The sequence below is a fragment of the Schistocerca gregaria genome, chromosome 3, assembly GCF_023897955.1.
Source record: "Schistocerca gregaria isolate iqSchGreg1 chromosome 3, iqSchGreg1.2, whole genome shotgun sequence".
In the NCBI taxonomy this organism is placed as follows: Eukaryota; Metazoa; Arthropoda; class Insecta; order Orthoptera; family Acrididae; genus Schistocerca; species Schistocerca gregaria.
The window spans coordinates 191,118,386-191,142,320 of record NC_064922.1 but is presented as its reverse complement, the minus strand read 5'-3'; the positions used below and the strand labels follow the sequence as shown (position 1 = coordinate 191,142,320).

The window sequence follows — 23,935 nt, the reverse complement described above, 5'->3', positions numbered from 1 at the left end:
GGTGGACGTGGGGGGAGAGATGGCGGAGTTTTGAAATTTGTAAGAATTGATGTCATGAACTGATATAAATATTATGATTATTAAGGTAAAAACATTGTTTGTTCTCTATCAAAATCTTTCATTTGCTAACTATGCCTATCAGTAGTTAGTGCCTTCCGTAGTTTGAATCTTTTAGTTAGCTGGCAGTAGTGGCGCTCGCTGTATTGCAGTAGTTCGAGTAACCATGATTTTTGTGAGGTAAGTGATTTGTGAAAGGTATAGGTTAATGTTAGTCAGGGCCATTCTTTTGTAGGGATTTCTGAAAGTCAGACTGCGTTGCGCTAAAAATATTGTGTGTCAGTTTAAGCACAGTCTTGTATAATTTTTCCAAGGCGACGTTTCATACAACATGTCCGCCTTCCAGCTCTTGCCTAAAATGGGCAGCACTAGAAGATTGTCTAGGATAACCATGTGACTTATTTAGTTGACATATTTTATTACAGTTTTTTTTGAATGTGCAACGATGTGCTCTTAGAACCAGGTGAAATATAAAACTGCTAGAAATAAAAATGCTCCTTTTATAGCACAAGAAAGGCGGACATGTTCTGGGCAGAGTTAGGGATGTAAAAGAAGAGAACTAGCATTTCGACTTACGTGGCAGCTTCCAATAAATTTAAGACAAAACATATTGACATAATCACACTTTCTACTTGTTGGTATTACTACACAAGCCATGTAATACATGACATGTGTACGAGGTGTATTCCGAAAATAATGTCCGATCGGTACCGAAATGGAAACCACAGTGAAAATCAAAAGTGTTTTACATGCAATAGTTAGCCACAGGTTCCAGCAAACGTCTCTACATAGTCACCGCTCTGTCGCAGCGTTTTAACAACTTTCCAATACCCTCGTTCATAGAAGGCAGCCGCCTGCACCTTTCGCCGATCCTCTATGCTGATCTGCATCTCGTTGTCTGTGCCAAAACGTCGACTTCATAGCCAGCGGTTCGTGTCAGCAGAGATGAAAATCATAGGGAGTGAAGTCCTGGCAGTATGGAGAGCGGTCAAGCACTTCCCATCGAAAATGATGGCGAGTGCGGCCAAGAACTGGCATGAGGAAAGAAAAATACATGATAGTTATGTTTTGCGGGCTGCACCAAATCAGGCTAAATCTCTCACGGGAACTCATACTTGGCGGGAGATGCTGTTTTCTAGGCATCTTAACGTGCTCACTGTGCACTCGGAACTGAACAGAGAGACGTCACGTGGTTAACGGGTATACTAGAGACACTGTGCAACACATCTATGCAAAGCTTTAGCGTTGTTCCATTTCGCTACCGATCGAGCCTTACTTTCAAATACGCTTCGTATCATGTCAAGTAAAGTAACATGATGCATGATGTCATGTCGTATAACATGACACATGTCATCATGTCATCCAACATGGCATTTGTCACGTCGTACAATATGTCACAACGTGTCATTAAAGTTCAGGGTACATGCATACTCACCTGCAATTACATAAAGGATGGTTAGGGCATAACGTCCTGGCGATATCTAAGTCATTAGCGGCGGAGCACACTCTCGGAATGTTCAGCGATGGGGAAGGAAATCGGCCGTACCCTTTCAAAGGAACCATCCTGGCATTTGCCTACAGCCATTTAGTACAATATCGGAAAACTTAAATCGAGATGGCCGGAGACGCGTTTGAACCGCCATCTTCCCGAAACCGAGTCAAGTGAACTGATCACTGGGCCATGGGCCACCTTACTCGGTTCGCAGATACAGCGAGAGAAAAACGACTTTTTATGTCGACCTGTAAGAGTCATAATTTCCCTTCATTGTCCTTATGAGGAATATATGTTAACAGCAGAAGAAGCATACTGCAACCAGCTTCAAATGCCAGTTCCATAAGGTTTCTCAATAGCGTTTTGCGAAAAGAATATCTTCCAGAGAGTCCCGTTTTTCACGAAGAATCTCTGCAACACTCGCGTGTTGATCGAACCTACCCCGCCGGCCGTTGTGGCCGAGCGGTTCTAGGCGCTTCAGCCTGGAACCGTGCGACCGCTAAGGTAGCAGGTTCGAATCCTGCCTCGGGCATGGATATGTGTGCCGTCCTTAGGTTAGTTAGGTTTAAGTAGTTCTACGTTCTAGGGGACTGATGACCTCAGATGTTAAGTCCCATAGTGCTCAGAGCCATCTGAACCATTTTCGAAACTACCAGTAACAAATCTAGCACCACAACTCCGATTTTCTTCAGTATCTTCCTTTAATTCGACTTGGGGAGGATACCAAAAGAACAATACTCAAGAGTGGGTCGCACTAGTGTTGTACACTCGGTCCCTTTTATAGTACAGATCATGTACCCTTTCTTAAAATTCTCCCAACAAGCCGATGTCGACCATGCGCCTACTTAGCGCTCATTCCGTTTGACGCCCAGATTTTTAATCGATGGTACTGCGTCAAGCAACAGGATCCTGATGCTGTATTCGAATATTATAGGATTATTTTTCCCAATAATCTGCATTAATTAACGTTTTTTCTGTATTTAGAGTAAGCTGCGATTCATCACACCGACTAAGTCATCTTGTATCCTCCTACAGACACTTAACGTCACAACTTCACGTGCACGACTGCGTCATGTCAACGGCTGCAGATTGCTTCTCAGCCTGTCCGTCAGATCAGTTATGTACACAGAGAATACGAGAAGTGCCATTACACCTCTCCGGCGAACTCCTGACGATATACCGTACTTGTCTGTGACGTATACTCGCCTTCGAGGACAGAGTACTGGTTCGTATTACTTAAGAGCGGGTCATCCACGTATCTGTTAACCTAATCCGTATGCTCGGACCTTCGTTAACAGTCTGCAAAGAGGCACTGTGTTAAACGCTTTTCAGAAACCTAGGCATATGAAATCTGCCTGTATCCGCAGTATATCACTCCTCGAGGCAATCATATTTTTGCGAAAATAATCCGTATGACCGTATCTTGTTAACTAGATAGCATTTCTGGTCGTTGTAGCCACTATAACACTATTGTCAATTAAAGCATCCTAACTTACGTAGCAGGTATATGATGACATTAAAAAGGGCTGATCGGTGTATGCGACCAAAGAAAACTGCATGTGTTGTTTTGCACAAAGCACCATAATTCGGTGGGATCCTTCATTTAGCTGACTTGGAACCCGCGAAGCGAACCTGCAATCATACTGGCTACTGGGGAGCTGCATGCGGGCAAAACTTGTACCTCTATCACTTATTATTTGTTAAATCTGGTCTCTTATAAGTGTAGTCATAAAATGATAACGAAAATAATCTGATCATAGCGTGTAAAACAAAAGAATATTAGGAACAGCCGGAACCACTTCTTGCATTGTTGTACTCCCTGTGAGACATCTACACTGGTAGTATAGTTCAGATCTTACTGCCGTATGAAGTTGTGTGTTGGATGATTACAAGATTAAATTTTGGATTCGTAACCAGTAAATATATACTTGTTGCCACGAGGTTTGAATACTGCAGAAAAACTTTATCTAACATTCATTTATTTATGAAAAACTTAATCAAATTTTTCTTGTGATTTGTAAAGCGTCTAGCAATGTCTGAGCACTTATTTCTGACGATAGTCAGTTTGTTATTTTAACCAACTTTAATCTTGCGAGTAAAATAACTTTCATCCCTTTGGAAATTTCCACAAATCACTTAATAGTCTGTCTGAGCCTGAATATCTGTGTCACGAGTAGTAGCAATCCATTTCAGCCAACTGCACTTGATAACGGTCCGACGTCCCGCCATTTTATGCTCTGGGACAACTAGTTGGAATGAAGACGCCAGCTCAGTATAGTTTAGAGACTTTTGCGGTCTATATCGATTCCTTAAGATTCAACTGCGACCTGCACAGTACTGTAGAAGGCTACACCAAAATCACAATAAAACTTTCGTAAGTAGTCTAACACCACTGATGTTTCTAGGAAGACAGACACAACGTATTCTCCTGAACTGAGAGAATGATAGCAAGTTTCAAAATGAGAACTTGGCGATGGAACTACAAACCAGTAAATCTACAGTTCCTTACCGTCTGCATTAGTAAACACTGATTGGAAAAGACGTACAGTAAGTCTGGCAGCTGCTACGTTAACGCACGTGGCATCTTCAGTCTGCACGCCCTGCACGAATTTCGAGACGACGCGTTTCTCCGTCTTTGGCTGAGCGCCTCATCTGTGAGGTGGCAGGTCTCACTAGCCGCTATCCCTTGGGAGCGCTCACACGCCGCTACAGAGACTGCAGAAGCAGCCCGCGCCTGCCCTGGTTCGGAGCATCTGGGCTGCATCCCACCGCCGTGCTGTGTGTTGTCGACACAGCTAGGCGCATATCAACTGCGTTTCCATCTAAATGCTAAGCGTGCTGCTCGCCCGCTACTTTGCTGCGCTACGCCGTGCTCTTCAAAGCAGACACGATTCGGTTACTGTAACGCTGTCACTCTACGACGGAGAGTTCTGTAACTCTACACTCCCTTAGTATTCCATCCGTTGACGCCAAGGTGACTTTTATCGAGACTGAATTATTCAAATGTAGCAATGCACAGATACACCACAGTGGGCAGTGGACAGCATATTATTTGATTTAAAAGTAGTTCTACTCACCAAACGCGAGAATAAGTGGAAATTATAGTACACAACAGCTTCAGATATTGATCACTAAAGCCCGAAATCTCGCATCATAGCTTACATTCATTGCCCTGTTACCAACACGTTAGAGGTCTATACCTCCGCGCGGCACAAAGGCAACCCAGAGTGGAGCGAGTTGTTTCTGCAGTGTTTGTGAGAAGCCCATTTTCACCTGTATACACAAAAGGAAAAGTTCTCATTTGGAAGGCAAGGGCCATACCGATTTGCAATAATTTGTATTCCAATGAAGGTTCACTGGTGTATTTACTGGGTTGGAACTTAATAAATAGTGGCAACTACTTATTCACAACCGATACAAAAGAGTTACATGTTTGCACCTGTCACTGTCCTGCAAAGTCGCCATATTTGTGTAGAACCCGGTGCCTTGTCAAGGACATAAGTCCGGGGAGTATGGTGGATGGTAGAATACTTCCCAGTCCCATCGACCGAACAGAGCAGCCACGGCTTGTACTGTATGCGCCCTCGCATTGTCGTGCAAAATGATGGGTGGGTTGCGTAGAAAGTGTCGCCGCTTCTTTCACAACGCTGGTCACAGGTGACGTAAGTCCTTGTGTCTTTGATTTCATTCCGAAGATAAAGGAACCACTTAGTGACATTCGCTTCAGAACTGTTCCAGAGATTTGACAGGCAGTAGACCGCTCCATTCGCACCATCAACAGAACAGGCTCTGCTAACGGTATACTACGTCTTCCATATCGTTGGCCACGGTTTCAACACAACGCTGGTGAATACTTTGAAGGACAGTAACAGGCGCAAACATATAACTCTTTTGTATCGGTTGTGAATAAATAGTTGCCACTATATGAGTTCCAACCATCGTATTATCGAACCATTAATTTGTCATGGTTACAAAATACTGACATGAACTATTTACAGAAGAATCAGTTACAAGAGTCAAAGGACATGAAAGGGAAGCCGTGATTAGGAAGGAATAAGACAGAGTTGTAGCCTATGACGGTGTTATTCAATTTATACATTGAGCGAGCTGTGGAGCAAACAAAAGAAGAGTTTGGAAACGGATTAAAGATCAGGGGGAAGAAATAAAAACTTTGCGGTATACCAATAACATTGTAATTTTGATAAAGACGGAAAAGGATTTGGAAGATCAGAGCAACTGAATGGATACTGTTTTGAAAAGAGCTATGAGGTGAACATCAACAAAGTAAAACAGTGATAATGGAGAGTAATCGAATTAAATCAGGCGATGCTATAAGAGATTACTAACTAAGACACTAAAAGTAGAGGATGAGCTTCGCTATTTGAGCAACAGAACTGAGCCGTGGTGCAGCAGTTCGATATACCTTTGCGCGAATAGCCTCTTCACTTCATAAACCGATAACGGTAAACTCTTTGGTTGCAACCAGAGGTTATGACGGAGGGGAGCGGATGAAGTGGAAGCTCAATACTGTTTGCTTTGTGACCGACCAGCAAAGGAAAAGAAAATAGGATGGCGCTCGTTAAGACTGCGTGAGCACTGCTGCTCTCCAGTGATAATTGTGTACTTACTGCGAACTTGAGTGGAGAATAGATGCAGCATACCTATATTGCCGTCATGTTTCCAAGCGTGTAGCGACGAGAGCGTTCGCTGGCACTGGGAACAGCGAACGGAAACTCCTGCTGCACGCCTTGGGGCGAGCTATGACTGTTGTTTTACGGCAGTACGAAGATGACTTTTCACCTCGATCACCTGTTGATCCTACTTGATTTGTCCGCTTACGGCGAAGACTTCCTTTAAAATACGAAGAGTGCCCGGTAAAGAGTTAAGTGTAGTTATCCGTGCTGTGATAGAATTCGTTCTGACACTAACACTTCTGAAATAATTATAGTGTGCAGAGCGCGAGCAAGTTCAGTGATAAACTGTCATAATTGTTAAATAATTACCTAATCAAGTAAGACACTGTTCGGAGCAACTTATACATTAAAATCGATATTTTGAGGCGATTCCTTAATCAGAACATTAGTTGCTAAATTCCAAATAGGTAAGTTTTTTTCATTTGTGGAAACCTGAACGGGTTCCTTTTAAACTGTGCGCATTCATTTGTTCTGAGCCTGTGCTTATATTTCTTTCATGCGTTCCAGATAGCTAAATAACTGTGTTTGTAAATCCTAGAGCTTGTACTGATGGCTGACGAGCGTTATGTATGTCATGGCTTTGCGGACCTTTGTCACCGCTACGTGCAATTATTCCGTCACCCGATGCCAGTAATTACGCCCGCAGGTTCTAGGCGTGACGCCTGAATCTGTTATTACTCTAATTCTAGAGACGACATGCAGCCTTAGTGATGAACGAAATTTAATTCTTGAAGTGGCACAGAAAGTAGTTCATTCAACACAACTGGTGTCTAACTCTGTTGGTGTCTTTCAGTTTTACTTTGGTTGCTAGTAAATTTTGTCAGTGTAAACTCTTTGGCCTGTAACCACAGTAACTTTTTGAAGTTTAAAGTTAATTAGCTTTTCAACGTTTAAGTAAGGTGTTGCGATTGAATTTTCTTCTGTAATGTTTGTTTTTTAATTCTATTGTGGACGTGTGTCCAGTAAGGTGTAATTAAGGTTGTGTTTACTCACTAGGAAATTTTATTTGTACTAATTGTGTTTTAAAGTATTACGTGTTTCTTAACTTCTCCTGGACCTCAGGACTCCACCACCTGGTTACAGGCTGTTGCTCCACTCCAAGAATAAGTGATGAGGGCCGAAACAGAAAGGATGTAAAACGCAGACTGGTAACGCAAGAAAGGAGAAATTTGTTAAAATTAAATATAACGTAAATGGTAGGAAGTCTTTTCTGAAGATATTTGTCTGAGTGTAGCCAAGTGTGGCAGTGAAAAGTGGATGACAAGCAGTTCACAAATGAAAAAAATAGAAACTTTTGAAATGTAGTGCTACAGAAGAATGTTGAAAATGAAATGGCTGGATCGCATAACTAAAGAGGAGGCACTGAATCACAATGGGAGAAAAAGACATTTGTGGCACAGTTGACCAAAAAGAGAGATCGGTTGATAGGACAAGTCCTGAGGCGTCAAGGAATCGTCAGTTTAGTAGGGGAAGGAGGTGTGAGATAGACAAAGGCTTGAATACAGTAAGCACGTTCAAATGTACATGCAAGAAATCTGTATGGTGCGAAAAGCGGCAATTCCCTATAAATAATAGAAAGTGCGAGGACATCAACATGAATACTAAAAGGAATCAGCTAAATTTTGATTGCAGGATAAAACTCAAAAATCTAAATATTTATCAACTAAACATTTAGGGATTACAATTACGAATAACTTAATTCTGAACATCATATATAGACTCCTGGAAAAAAGAACACATTGACACCGGTGTGTCAGACCCACCATACTTGCTCCGGACACTGCGAGAGGGCTGTACAAGCAATGATCACACGCACGGCACAGCGGACACACCAGGAACCGCGGTGTTGGCCGTCGAATGGCGCTAGCTGCGCAGCATTTGTGCACCGCCGCCGCCAGTGTCAGCCAGTTTGCCGTGGCATACGGAGCTCCATCGCAGTCTTTAACACTGGTAGTATCCCGCGTCAGCGTGGACGTGAACCGTATGTGCAGTTGACGGACTTTGAGCGACGGCGTATAGTGGGCATGCGGAGGCCGGGTGGACGTACCGCCGAATTGCTCAACACGTTGGGCATGAGGTCTCCACAGTACATCGATGTTGTCGCCAGTGTTCGGCGGAAGGTGCACGTGCCCGTCGACCTGGGACCGGACCGCAGCGACGCACGGATGCACGCCAATACCGTAGGATCCTACGCAGTGCCGTAGGGGACCGCACCGCCACGTCCCAGCAAATTAGGGACACTGTTGCTCCTGGGGTATCGGCGAGGACCATTCGCAACCGTCTCCATGAAGCTGGGCTACGGTCCCGCACACCGTTAGGCCGTCTTCCGCTCACGCCCCAACATCGTGCAGCCCAACTCCAGTGTTGTCGCGACAGGTGTGAATGGAGGGACGCTTGGAGACGTGTCGTCTTCAGCGATGAGAGTCGCTTCTGCATTGGTGCCAATGATGGTCGCATGCGTGTTTGGCGCCGTGCAGGTGAGCGCCACAATCAGGACTGCATACGACCGAGGCACACAGGGCCAACACCCGGCCTCATGGTGTGGGGAGCGATCTCCTACACTGGCCGTACACCTCTGGTGATCGTCTAGGGGACACTGAATAGTGCACGGTACATCCAAACCGTCATCGAACCCATCGTTCTACCATTCCTAGACCGGCAAGGGAACTTGCTGTTCCAACAGGACAATGCACGTCCGCATGTATCCCGTGCCACCCAACGTGCTCTAGTAGGTGTAAGTCAACTACCCTGGCCAGCAAGATCTCCGGATCTGTCCCTCATTGAGCATGTTTGGGACTGGATGAAGCGTCGTCTCACGTGGTCTGCACGTCCAGCATGAACGCTGGTCCAACTGAGGCGCCAGGTGGAAATGGCATGGCAAGCCGTTCCACAGGACTACATCCAGCATCTCTACGATCGTCTCCATGGGAGAATAGCAGCCTGCATTGCTGCGAAAGGTGGATATACACTGTACTAGTTCCGACATTGTGCATGCTCTGTTGCCTGTGTCTATGTGCCTGGGGTTCTGTCAGTGTGATCATGTGATGTATCTGACCCCAGGAATGTGTCAATAAAGTTTCCCCTTCCTGGGACAATGAATTCACGGTGTTCTTATTTCAATTTCCAGGAATGTATTAATGTTGTGGGGAAAGCAAACCGAAGAATGCAATTTATTGTCAGAACACTTGAAAAACGGTACAGGTGTACTAAAGAGACATTTTACACTATGCTTGTCCACATTCTTCTAGAGTATTAACGTGCGGTGTGGGCAGGACTGACGGAGGACGTAGAAAAAAACGCAAGGAAGGGCAGCTAGTTTTGTATTATCCCGAAATAGGGGGGGAGAATGCCACGGATATGATATGCGAATAGGGGGGGCAGTCATTAAAGCAAAGGTGATTTTAGTTGCTGTAGGATCTTGTCATGAAATATCAACTTTGTCCTCAGAGTGTGAAAACATTTTGTTGGCGCCCACCTGTCTGGGGAGGAATGCTCATCACAATAAAATAGAGACATCAGATTTCGCACAGTAATATTTGTGTGTTGATTTTTCCGCGCGCTGTTAGAGGGTGGAATAGTAGAGAATAAGCTTAAACGTGCTTCAATGAATTCTTTGCCAGACACTTAATTGTGAATTGCGGAGTAAATGTATAAGAGTCTTGCACCTGATGGAATAGCATGGAGAGCTGCATTAAGGAAGTCTACCATCTGGAAACCGTTACAGCAACATTACTTTCCTTGCATAACGTAAGACAGCAGCTCCACGACAGATTTAAGAGACGTCAAAGCATAATTACGAGGTACATTTAAGTAATGACATCTTACATTATTTTCCTCATAAACTAATTATACGAAATGAAACTCGATTGAATTTCCTCATGTTGTGAAATCAGAAGGAGCGATCTGTTCTACTTGGTAAAAAGTTTATAAAGCCAAGATCACATAAAATTTTTTTATTTACTACAACCGTTTCGATAGAGTTTGCTGTCTTCTTCAGGTCTTCAAAAATTTTTGTCACAAAACGTGTTCATTTTGAGATGGAATCTCATATCAAGTTGTCACAGTAATGGCTAAAATGTAGCATGGTATACAAAGATTTGTCATAAATAAAACATTTTAAAAAAAGCACCTTCTGAATGTGGCCATGTCCACATATGTAGCCCTAACAGATGAGTTTTGCGTCATGAAATCGCAATACTCAATAAAATGCACTGTATCCCATCCGTGTTGTTAGCTGAACATGTTCTAATAATTCGAAATCCATCTTAAAGACTAGAACAGGTTCAGATAAGTTATTGTAACGACCACACACAGCGCAGAATCAATCGTCCGTATGTCTGAACCACACACGTTACCACGGGCAGGTCTGCCTTCTGCCAGTACTCGACATAAAGGGTCGAGAATAGCTTCTTAGAGCTCTTCACTCACAGAGTCCCGGTCTCTATTTGACTCCCATGGCGTTCTTCTATTGTCTGCTTTTCCATTGGCTGAAGATTATCACCCCACAAGACACATCGTTCTTACATTCTGCAGACTTCATTTGATTCTTCTTGACCACTTCCCAGAATAAACATGTTACAGCAACATTTAAATAAAGGAATGCTGTAAAACTTCTGTTACTCAGATCGTTTACAATAAATACAAGTAATACTTGTTTCGTAAATAAGGAAGCCAGTATTCCTCCAAATGTGTGCTCACGATATATGACAACAGAGCGTCCTTACATGTTGTTTAAACATTTATGCCTTTTTGACAGAATCATCGTTTCGTTCTTTTTTCAATCAAAGTGTCCGCCAACACGTACGACTGACCACTTTTAAGCTAGCAGAATTTTCTAATAGCACATGCAATGAAGATTCGAATAAAGTTACTGGCAAAAAGGTAAACTATTTATTAAATAACTACCCAAGTATGATGAATATGAGATTGTGGAGGATACTATGTTCTAACTAACATATGTGTAATGGAAAACTATAAATAATTCATCAGTCAATGAATAGATACAGATGTATGACTTTCAGGGATGATGATGGCTATAGTGCAATGATATCATCTGAAATACAATTTGTTGAAATTGCATGAAGAAATTGAAAATTATTAATTCAGCTGTTCGATGTGTAAATATTTATTTACTATGAAATATTAACTTCTGTAGTTTAAGGATACTGAAATGTTCTGTCATTTCACGTACCTCCTGAGATTGCCGATGTATTCACATTTCCATTAATATTAGTTGTAAATTTTTATAAACTCTCAAAGAACTGCAAGAAGCCATTTTCAGCATTTTGCTGGTCATTCCTCTTTCTGCCAAGCGAGCGACTGTTATCCAGCTACCCTCTTTTGGGATTTACCCACATCCACTGTTCGCCCTGGGCTGGCCTTGAGCAGCCGCCGGGCGTGCTGGCATTCAGTTGTACACCATATGCACCCTATCTCGTAGCATTTCTAGGCGGACGATTAGCTCTCCTACCTACGTATAATGCTAGACCTGAGGAGATAACGCACGAGGATGTCCTCTGCGGAATCAGCGAGAGAAGGAATATATGGAAAATACTGACATGAAGAAGGGACAGGATGATAGGACATCTGGTAAGACATCAGGGAATAACTTCGATGGTACTAGAGGGAACTGTAGTGGGTAGAAACTGTAGAGAAAGAAATTGGGATACTTCCAACTCATAACAGAGGACAAGGTTGCAAATACTACTCTGAGATGAAAAGGTGCCTGGAGAGGAATTCGTGGCTGCCACATCCAATTAGAAGACTGATGATTATGATGATTAAAAAAAAGATAGATGTCCTATTTGTAATGGTTTCCTTTTACAACAATAAACAATGCAACATGCGTTGTACAAAGTATCAACTGAAAAACACTATTTTTAAGACTTTCACCTCTAAGAATTATCGTAAAGATCACTGTACGGGTCACAATAAATTTTCGAATATCCCACTGTAAACTTCATTGCATTTGTGCAATCTTAGGACAATATGTTGCGTTGCTCGTCTGAATGCCTCTAATGGTATAAGATCCGACGATAGTGGTCGCCAGTTAAATGTACCACGACGGTTAATCCAGCGACTTGGGTAGGTGCGGTTGAGATGTTCCCTCGCATGTCTGGTGAAATGTGCTCTGCCTCGAAAACGATTCGGAATAGAGCACGTGCCAATATGAATGTTCTGACTTCAAATAGGTGTTCCTGTCTTATCCCGGAATACTGACCATTCCTGCTGGGTCACATTCTGGATGTGGGGGTCTAGGAGAGGGCCGAGGGTGGTGCAGAAATACACAAGCGAGTCCACATGAGCTCCAGAGTAGGTGGGCGGCATGCACAATACATCACCTAAGGGCGAAGGTTTTGGAGGTCGGGAAGGGGGGGGGGGGGGGGGGGGGAGAGCGGGGACGGTGGTTTCGGGTGTGACGCCACGGCAGTTGCTTGCGTCAGCTGGCGTCGCTCGGTATCGCCGAGGGCTAGAGGTGCCCATCTCACCTTTGTCTCACTACATAATATCCCTTGGCCTATGCCAGTGGGTGGAAGTCGGGAATCCAAGCCACCTTCACGTGCGTGCATGTCCCACTATACGAGGTGCATTCAAGTTCTAAGGCCTTCGATTTTTTTTCTCCGGACTGCAAAGAGATAGAAACATGCGCATTGTTTTCAAATGTGGCCGCGTTCATTGTCAATACGTCCCACAGATGGCAGCACCGTACGGCAGATGGAATTTTACCGCCAGCGACGAGAATGAGAACTGTTTTAAATACTTAAAATGGCGACGTTTTCCTTACTTGAACAGCGTGCAGTTATTCGTTTTCTGAATTTGCGTGGTGTGAAACCAATTGAAATTCATCGACAGTTGAAGGAGACATGTGGTGGTGGAGTTATGGATGTATCGAAAGTGAATTCGTGGGTGCGACAGTTTAATGAAGGCAGAACATCGTGTGACAACAAACCGAAACAGCCTCGGGCTCGCAAAAGCCGGTCTGACGACATGAGCGAGAAAGTGGAGAGAATTGTTTTGTGGGATCGCCGAATGGCCGTTGAACAGATCGCCTCTAGAGTTGGCATTTCTGTGGGTTCTGTGCACACAATCCTGCATCACGACTGAAAATGCGAAAAGTGCCATCCAGGTGGGCGCCACGAATGCTGACGGACGACCACATGGCTGCCCATGTGGCATGTTGCCAAGCAATGTTGATGCACACGACAGCATGAATGAGACTTTCTTTTCGTCGGTTGTGACAATGGATGAGACGTGGATGCCATTTTTCAATCCAGAAACAAAGCTCCAGTCTGCTCAATGGAAGCACACAGATTTACCGCCACCAAAAAAACGTCGGGTAACAGCCAGTGCTGAAAAAATGATGGTGTCCATGTTCTGGGACAGCGAGGGCGTAATCCTTACCCATTGCGTGCTATAGGGCACTGCGGTAACAGGTGCATCCTACGAAAATGTTTTGAAGAACAAATTCCTTCCTGCACTACAACAAAAACGTCCGGGAAGGGCTGCGCGTGTGCTGTTTCACCAAGACAACGCACCCGCACATCTAGCTAACGTTACGCAACAGTTTCTTCGTGATAACAACTTTGAAGTGATTCCTCATGCTCCCTACTCACCTGACCTGGCTGCTAGTGACTTTTGGCTTTTTCTAACAATGAAAGACACTCTCCGTGGCCGCACATTCACCAGCCGTGCTGCTATTGCCTCAGCGATTTTCCAGTGGTCAAAACAGACTCCTAAAGAAGCCTTCGCCGCTGACATGTAATCATGGCGCCAGCGTTGTGAAAAATGTGTACGTCTGCAGGGCGATTACGTCGAGAAGTAATGCCAGTTTCATCGATTTCGGGTGAGTAGTTAATTAGAAAAAAATCGGAGGCCTTAGAACTTGAATGCACCTCGTATGATGTTCCTTGGACATACCAGCGGGTAAGGGGTCGGGCGACCTTCACTGTAGTTAGTAGTTTAAAGTTAATGTATATCGAGAAGTAGTGCGTTTCACCTACGCAAGCGAAATATTTATTCCTTGACTTCGCGTTGCTCCGTGCCGACCGAAGAAAAATAAGAAAATCGGAATGTGACTGGACTTTGTTACGAGACAGGATAATGAGAGGACGTGTATGAAGTGTGTGCAATGAAATAGTCATTGTTAGCCGCCATATTGTATAATTTATGTTTTTTGAGATTCACAAGCGATATGTAATGTTAATGTGGAGTTTAGTAACGACCAGAATACAGTCTGTTGCATTTCAAAGGTAATTGCACGTATTTAATTTTGATCAAAGGATTCTGTGATGAACTATTATGTACTAAAAGCTTGTATAGGGCTTCGCACATTTGGTGGTCGGTGCTTGCTGTAGAACCTGTTTCAATAACACGACCAAAAGCACAGAGAAAGTTTTCTCTGCTAAAAGGAACTCATTTCACTAGCAGACAATCATCGATTGACCAAATGCGAATGGCAGAGTTCCAGTTAGAGAAGATCCTATACAAGTTTTCTTTCTCTTAGCATTTCAAGAATTTTACAGGCGACCGTCGGAGTGGCACGAGAGTAACGTGTCTACGTGTACGAAATTACGTACGCTGTGGGGCAAGTCGACGCCATATGGGATATTGTCCTTCAAAGATACAGAGACGCTACACACACTAGTACAAGAACAATAAGTTTAATATTACCAGCTTAAAACATTAATATCTTCTTTTGCGCAGTAATATTATAACATCGTCCCTCTTTCTAGGATCCAGACGCTTCTACCGCGTCTATGTATGGGGAACATCGTGGCAATCCCCGTAGCTAATAATTTCTACTTCTGATGAGGATGTTGGAGGCACCTGTTCGTGGTTCGAGTATTTTATTCGAAACGCAACTGTCCACAACATAAATATCTCGCTGCGATGTAAGTGGCGGCGTACCTGTAGGGAGACTCTTCAGTGCAAAGCCTGCCAAAGGGGACGCTGCGCGGGAAGACGACGGCGACGCGCAGGTGCTGGATCTGCTGGTAGAAGATGTTGTCCTCGAGGTCGCCGAATTGGATGGTGTTGGGCAGCGCGGGCTGCGGCACCTGGCTCACGTTGACGGCGGCGAGCAGCAGGCAGCGGGGCTCCGCCGCGTCGCGCCGCAGCTGCAGCGACACCGCCAGGTTGGTGTTCGCGTGGAAGTTCTTGCCCGTCGTCGCCAGCACCACCTCGCACCGGAACACCTGCAGGCCGAGACCTCTCACGTCTCTCCCCTACGCCAGCATGTGGTACATGTCATAGTGCAATGTGAAAAACTAAATATAAGAAATGTTAATCATCACAGCACACCTTCGTTTACCACTATTAAGCTTCGGAATATTAAGATAAAAGGGAACTAAAGACATTATCGGAAAGTGGGTATGGATTTATACTAACGGGGAAAGCTGAAAAATTGGGTCTCCTACTTGCTAGGAAGGTGCGCTGACCACTACACTATCTGATCACCACAACTGTACAAAATAACATAACACGCTTCCGATCAGACCCAGTTCTCAACTTATACTATGCTACCCATGCAGTGTCCCTGCTTATTACGCTCATTACTCGTGGTATCTCTCAGAATCCCCCTGTAGGTAGGCTGTTTAGGTTTTTATATTGGTGACGCCACGTAGCGCTGTGTCTTAAAATCGCTGACTGCGCTGTGTGCAGTCTGTGGCTGGTTGGACGCACTGTTGGAATATTCGCCTGTGTAGTGTTGGCCAGTTGGATGTGAACAGCCCGTAGCGTTCGGTATTTGGAGGTGAGCCGCCAGCAGTGGTCGATGTGGGGAGAGAGATGCCAGAGTTTTGAGAGGTTACTATGAGCGGACGATCTGGACGTGTGTCCGTCAGAAAAGGAAATTTTATATATATTTTGAGTATCGGTCATTTCCCTAATCGCCGTATTTCTTACGTTGTCTGGCCGAGGTATTCTACACGATCTTCTGAGTTAGTCCACTTCTACAGGTTTCAACTTGTTTTCACTTTTTTCAAGTAAGCTTCCAGCACTCCCATCCATAGGTCTTCACTTTCCAATTTGCCTTAGAAGACCATAACGTAGTATTTAGCTTCTGAATTGCTGCATTCTCGTAGCTCCTTGTTACTGTATTTCCCTATTAGTAGTTGTGTCTTTCAGTAGGATGCTATGCAAATATTTCAGTTTTTCACTTGCATTGATATGCTGGCTCTTTAGTATTATGTTTACAAACATTTTCTCCGCTTCCTAGTTATTCAGTCTTTTGGAAGTTTCGTTTCAATAATTCTCTAAGCATAAGGGAGAGATTATCGTTGCCAAAATTGCTGGAGAAATCAGCGATAGCAAACTGTATTTGGAAATTAATTGCGTCTTCAGAACAAGGCACGTTTATTAAAACTTTTAATAAACATGGCTTTTGATCTAGACTGTTGTAATTTAATTCCAGATACTATCTTCTTCACAGAGTTTGTTTTAACCCTTTTCCAATTCCGAAAGGCTGCGTCAAAATTTTATTCCCAACTTTCATTAAATACTCTGCAAAATTGTACAGGTTGCACACACTTCTAACGTAGAGGGTGAACCACAAACCGTTTGCACTGCAAATAGTTTGGACATCGAAGGCCCAATCGATACACGATTTTCACGTTATTAAATTATAGGCAAGGGCGTATATTTGCAGCCAGTACACAGATTTTGAGACGTTGACGAGGGTACAGCTCTTTTTTTTTTTTTTTACAAAAGGTACAAATTTTTAAATTGAACAGTGCATATTGACAGAAAAATTCTAAAAGTTGCTTGAATGAGAATGTCACTGGTGTTTGTTGCAGCAAGCCAGTGCAATTAGTTTACGAGTTATTTTATTGTGAACATTGTTAACACCGACAACTGTTTACTCCATCCTGTTGCTTAGATTCCAAGCGGCAATGTTATGTTTCTTACATTGTGTTGTGTGTACACTGTGATTGCATTGAGACGATCCTGTCACTTATTGTGTTACAGTGGACGCAGTACGACGTGCTTGGAAGATGCTATTTCCCAATGCGAAAAAAGCGGGCAATTTCATGGTGTACCGTGAATGTAGGAAATATTCTGTTCGTGGGGTTCCGTGTACGCCGGAAGATGTCGCAATAGTCATCAACTTCTTCAACCTCACGAAACAATTACAGATGGTATGAAACGGCGTATTACTGGTCCTTGCGTTGCAATTTTTGCTGAAATGCTAAAACGTGTGCAGCAATCGTCACATGGCAGAATGCAAGCTTGTATTGACTCGGATAGTGGTTATTTTGGGAACAGGTTTTGAGAATAGATCGGTTCTTTACATGTCACAACTCACAGAACTACTTCATTCAACATTGTTTGTCTTTCATTAGTCCAAGGCAATGTCTCATTTTACAACACGACACCTGCAGAGACTTATTAACATCAGTGTAGGGTTGCACAGGCGCAACCATGTGAAATTGACATTTCTTTGTATTACAACATGGAACAAATAACTACGATATCTCGTAAACTGCTTGCACTAGACTCTTGCAACAAACACCATTGACGTTCTAATTTAGTCTAAATTGATTGTAATTCTGTTAATAGGCACTATACTATTAAAATATTTCTACCTTTTTAAAAATTGAAACTCATGGCACTCTGTGTGTGGGCTGCATAGGCGAGCCCCTGCCTGCATCCCATTCCCTGAAATTCGCATATCAGTGGCGCCTTGTATTGCGGAAATATGTGCAGTGCAAGTTTTAGTTGATTCACCCTGTATACCTTTTCAATGTCATTTCGCCTCAAGCCTTCAGTTTTTTTCAGCGGCACAGTGCCATACGCCTTCTCGACATGTATGAACATAAAAGAACTTAAACTGGGTAATTTGAAAATCAGCCTTATGCAAACACAATTTGTTAATTGTTGTATTTACCCAGACATGTTTCGATACCTGTGTGCCATTCGCAAGAGAAAGTTGGTGACTGAAATTTCGTAAAAAGGTCTCACCGCGACGAAAAACGTCTATGCTGTAATGACTTCCATCCCAACTCGTGTATCATATCTGTCACACTCTCTCCCCTGTTACGTGATAATGATAATACAAAACGAGCTGCCCTTTTTTTGCAGCCTTCCGATGTCCTCCGTCAATCCCACCTGGTAAGGATCCCACACCTCGCAGCAATATTCTAACAGAGGACGAACGAGTGTAGTGTAAGCTGTCTCTTTAGTGGACTTGTTGCATCTTGTAAGTGTCCTGTCAATAAAACGCAACCTTTGGCTAGCTTTCCCCACAATATTATCTACGTGGTCTTTCCAGTTGAAGTTGTTCGTAATTTTAACACCCAGCTACTTAGTTGAATTGACAGCCTTGAGAATTGTACTATTTATCGAGTAATCGAATTCCAACGGATTTCTTTTGGAACTCATGTGGATCACCTCACACTTTTCGTTATTTAGTGTCAACTGCCACCTGCCACACCATACAGCAATCTTTTCTAAATCACTTTGCAACTGATACTGGTCTTCGGATGACCTTACTAGACGGTAAATTACAGCATCATCTGCGAACAACTTAAGAGAATTGCTCAGATTGTCACCCACACCAATTCGCAACCCTATCGTGCACATCTTGTAAATGAATCCTTCAGGATAACGACATCGCTCGACTAGAGTGTTCGGCACGTTTTAGAGACATGAGCCCTATCAAACATGCCTGAGGTAGATAGAAAAGGGCTATTTGTGGACGACGTGACCCACCAACCACTCTGAGGGATCGCCGTTTAGGTATGGGACAATCTGGACCAACAGTGCCTTGATGAACTGGTGGATAGTATGCTACGACGAATACAGGTATGCATCAATGCAAGAGGCCGTGCTACTGGGTATTAGAGGTAGCAGTGCGAACAGCAATCTCTACCACCACCTCTGAAGGTCTCGCTGTATGGTGGTACAAGACGAAATGTGAGGTTTTCATGAGCAATAAAATGAACGGAAATAATGTTTATATTGATCTCTATTCCAATTTCCTGTACAAGTTCCGGAACTCTTGAAACCGAGGCGATGCAAAACTTCTTTTGATGTGTGTATATGACCGGCGAAACTATGCGCATATAAAACCGAGACTAGGACAAGCAATAACGGCATTCTTGGCCAAAAGGAGTCTACTACGAAATTTCAACCTTAATTTGACGAAAAAATTTCTTTGAATGTATGTTCGGAGGTGAATCAGGGACTGTGAAAAAACCGGAAAAGAAGACAAAAATCGTCTGGACTAATGAGATGAAAAATGAGGATCTGCTCAAAACCGGCTAAGGGAGGAACATGTGGAAAACACTGTCAAGTTTTTGTCAGGAAGAAGGACATTTGTTAAGACACTAAAGAATGGCTTCCATGGTACCCCAGGGAGCTGTAGAGGGTATAAGCTGTGAAGGAAGACAGAGACTGGAATATATCTAAAAATAATTGAGGACGTAATCTGCAAGTGTTACTCTAAGGTGAAGAGGCTGGCACGGGAGAGTAATCGGTGGCACATTAAATCGTCAGAAGACTCGTGTCTCAAGAAAGAAAATAGGTGTGTGATGATGTCAGAACCCTTTGGCGCTACCCAGCAAATACCAGACGCAAGTATGGCGAATGTCCACGATGAGGTATGCAGGAATGACACACAGGTAGCGTACGGCCGTTGTCTTGCTGCAATCTATCCTTTGAAAAACTTGTGGTAGTCTGCTCCTAGATAGGAAAATTTGAGAACTCTGTGCTGACTGACTCTCAAGTCAAGGGTCTTCGATGTCGATTATTTCTCTTTCGCTATGACGAAAATGATTATACATATTTTTTAAATCTTGTGAAGATCGTAGACAGGTACGTGCCGAGTAAAACTGTGAGGGACGGGGAAAACCCACCGTGGTTCAACAACAAAGTTAGGAAACTACCGCGAAAGCAAAGGGAGCTTCACTGCAAGTTTAAACGCAGCCAAAACCTCTCAGACAAACAGAAGCTAAACGATGTCAAAGTTAGTGTAAGGGGGGTCATGAGTGAAGGGTTCAGTGAATTCGAAAGTAAAATTCTATGTACCGACTTGACAGAAAATCCTAGGAAGTTCTGATCTTACGTTAAATCAGTAAGTGACTCGAAACAGCATATCCAGAGACTCCGGGATGATGATGGCATTGAAACAGAGGGTGACACGCGTGAAGCTGAAATACTAAACACCTCTTTCCAAAGCTGTTTCACAGAGGAAGACCGCACTGCAGTTCCTTCTCTAAATCCTCGCACAAACGAAAAAATGGCTGACATCGAAAGAAGTGTCCAAGGAATAGAAAAGCAACTCGAATCACTCAACAGAGGAAAATCTACTGGACCTGAGGGGATACCAATTCGATTCTACACAGAGTACGCGAAAGAGCTTGCCCCCCTTCAAAGAGCCGTGTACCGCAAGTCTCTAGAGGAACGGCAGGTTCCAAATGATTGGAAAAGAGCACAGGTAGTCCCAGTCTTCAAGAAGGGTCGTCGACCAGATGCGCAAAACTATAGACTTATATCTCTGACGTCGATCTGTTGTAGAATTTTAGAACATGCTTTTTGCTCACATATCATGTCGTTTCTGGAAACCCAGAATCTACTCGGTATGAATCAACATGGATTCCGGAAACTGCGATCGTGTGAGACCCGACTCTCTTTATTTGGTCAAGAGACCCAGAAAATATTAGACACAGGCTCCCAGGTAGATGCTGTTTTCCTTGACTTCCGGAAGGCGTTCGATACAGTTCCGCACTGTCGCCTGAAAAACAAAGTAAGAGCCTACGGAATATCAGACCAGCTGTGTGGCTGGATTGAAGAGGTTTTAGCAAACAGAACACAGCATGTTGTTATCAATGGATAGACGTCTACAGACGTTCAACTAACCTCTGGCGTGCCACAAGGGAGTGTTTTGGGACAATTGTTTTTCATAATATACACTCCTGGAAATGGAAAAAAGAACACATTGACACCGGTGTGTCAGACCCACCACACTTGCTCCGGACACTGCGAGAGGGCTGTACAAGCAATGATCACACGCACGGCACAGCGGACACACCAGGAACTGCTGTGTTGGCCGTCGAATGGCGCTAGCTGCGCAGCATTTGTGCACCGCCGCCGTCAGTGTCAGCCAGTTTGCCGTGGCATACGGAGCTCCATCGCAGTCTTTAACACTGGTAGCATGCCGCGACAGCGTGGACGTGAACCGTATGTGCAGTTGACGGACTTTGAGCGAGGGCGTATAGTGGGCATGTGGGAGGCCGGGTGGACGTACCGCCGAATTGCTCAACACGTGGGGCGTGAGGTCTCCACAGTACATCGATGTTGTCGCCAGTGGTCGGCGGAAGGTGCACGTGCCCGTCGACCTGGGACCGGACCGCAGCGACGCACGGATGCACGCCAAGACCGTAGGATCCTACGGAGTGCCGTAGGGGACCGCACCACCACTTCCCAGCAAATTAGGGACACTGTTGCTCCTGGGGTATCGGCGAGGGCCATTCGCAACCGTCTCCATGAAGCTGGGCTACGGTCCCGCACACCGTTAGGCCGTCTTCCGCTCACGCCCCAACATCGTGCAGCCCGCCTCCAGTGGCGTCGCGACAGGCGCGAATGGAGGGACGAATGGAGACGTGTCGTCTTCAGCGATGAGAGTCGCTTCTGCCTTGGTGCCAATGATGGTCGTATGCGTGTTTGGCGCCGTGCAGGTGAGCGCCACAATCAGGACTGCATACGACCGAGGCACACAGGGCCAACACCCGGCATCATGGTGTGGGGAGCGATCTCCTACACTGGCCGTACACCTCTGGTGATCGTCGAGGGGACACTGACTAGTGCACGGTACATCCAAACCGTCATCGAACCCATCGTTCTACCATTCCTAGACCGGCAAGGGAACTTGCTGTTCCAACAGGACAATGCACGTCCGCATGTATCCCGTGCCACCCAACGTGCTGTAGAAGGTGTAAGTCAACTACCCTGGCCAGCAAGATCTCCGGATCTGTCCCCCATTGAGCATGTTTGGGACTGGATGAAGCGTCGTCTCACGCGGTCTACACGTCCAGCACGAACGCTGGTCCAACTGAGGCGCCAGGTGGAAATGGCATGGCAAGCCGTTCCACAGGACTACATCCAGCATCTCTAGGATCGTCTCCATGGGAGAATAGCATCCTGCATTGCTGCGAAAGGTGGATATACACTGTACTAGTTCCGACATTGTGCATGCTCTGTTGCCTGTGTCTATGTGCCTGTGGTTCTGTCAGTGTGATCATGTGATGTATCTGTCCCCAGGAATGTGTCAATAAAGTTTCCCCTTCCTGGGTCAATGAATTCACGGTGTTCTTATTTCAATTTCCAGGAGTGTATATAAATGACCTAGTAGATAGTGTCGGAAGTTCCATGCGGTTTTTCGCGGATGATGCTGTAGTATACAGAGAAGTTGCAGCATTAGGAAATTGTAGCGAAATGCAGGAAGATCTGTAGCGGATAGAATCTTGGGAGTGGCAATTGATCCTTAACATAGACAAATGTAATGTATTGCGAATACATAGAAAGAAGGGTCCTTTATTGTACGATTATATGATAGCGGAACAAACACTGGTAGCAGTAACTTCTGTAAAATATCTGGGAGTATGCGTGCGGAATGATTTGAAGTGGAATGATCATATAAAACTAATTGTTGGTAAGTCGGGTACCAGGTTGAGATTCATTGGGCGAATCCCTAGAAAATTTAGTCCATCAACAAAGGAGATGGCTTACAAAACACTCGTTCGACCTATACTGGAGTATTGCTCATTAGTGTGGGATCCGTACCAGATCGGGTTGACGGAGGAGATAGAGAAGATCCAAAGAAGAGCTGCGCGTTTCGTCACAGGGTTATTTGGTAACCGTGATAGCGTTACGGAGATGTTTAACAAACTAAAGTGGCAGACTCTGCAAGAGAGGCGCTCTGGATCGCGGTGTAGCTTGCTCGCTAGGTTTCGGGAGGGTGCGTTTCTGGATGAGGTATCGAATATATTGCTTCTCTGTACTTATACCTCCAGAGGAGATCACGAATGTAAAATTAGAGAGATTTGAGCGCGCACGCAGGCTTTCAGACAGTCGTTCTTCCCGCGAACTATACGCGACTGGAACAGGAAAGGGAGGTAATGACAGTGGCACGTAAAGTGCCCTCCGCCATACACCGTTGGGTGGCTTGCAGAGTATAAATGTAGATGTAGATGTAGATTTGCTTTCTGACAAGGAGGAGGAGCCAACGTAGCAAATCATTCACACCCGGGAATGACTGGTGTATACAGATGTTTCGGAAATTTTTAGCGACGCTGTAAACATTGGCAACAGGAAAGTAATGAGGCTGCTGATGAACAGCTACCAAAAGTAGAATGATGTTAAGAAAAATTCATATAACAGCTGGTAATGTTGTTGGTTATTGAAAGAGAACTGGTTCAGCGTATTGAATTCGCATGGTCATGGTAAAGAGCAATTTACAGTGTCACAAATTTGTACATATTAAAATTAAAAAAGGAATGTCTACAAGACACTCACAACGCACGCAGTTAAAATGTCATAGGCATACCATAGCTGCTAGTCAAAATTTACTTTTCAGTGAATATTGTCAATAATATGGTGCATGAAAGGTAACGAAGACGTGCTCCATTTGTTTAGGACAAATTGCTGTTAAGTGAAACCTGCAGTTACAAATCTATGTTCTGAATTTTTCCTCCAT

At 44.3% G+C, this 23,935-nt stretch overlaps 1 protein-coding gene across 2 annotated transcripts in view; it reads right to left on the bottom strand.

Annotated features, from left to right (window-relative positions):
- Nucleotides 1-23,935, bottom strand: part of LOC126356285 (toll-like receptor 2) — a 497,935-nt gene that overhangs the window by 332,474 nt on the left and 141,526 nt on the right. For both annotated transcript variants that reach the window (XM_050007162.1, XM_050007161.1), the window contains exon 3: nt 15,151-15,437. In XM_050007162.1, coding sequence (XP_049863119.1) covers nt 15,151-15,437 — 287 coding nt within the window. The remainder of the gene's footprint in view (nt 1-15,150; nt 15,438-23,935) is intronic.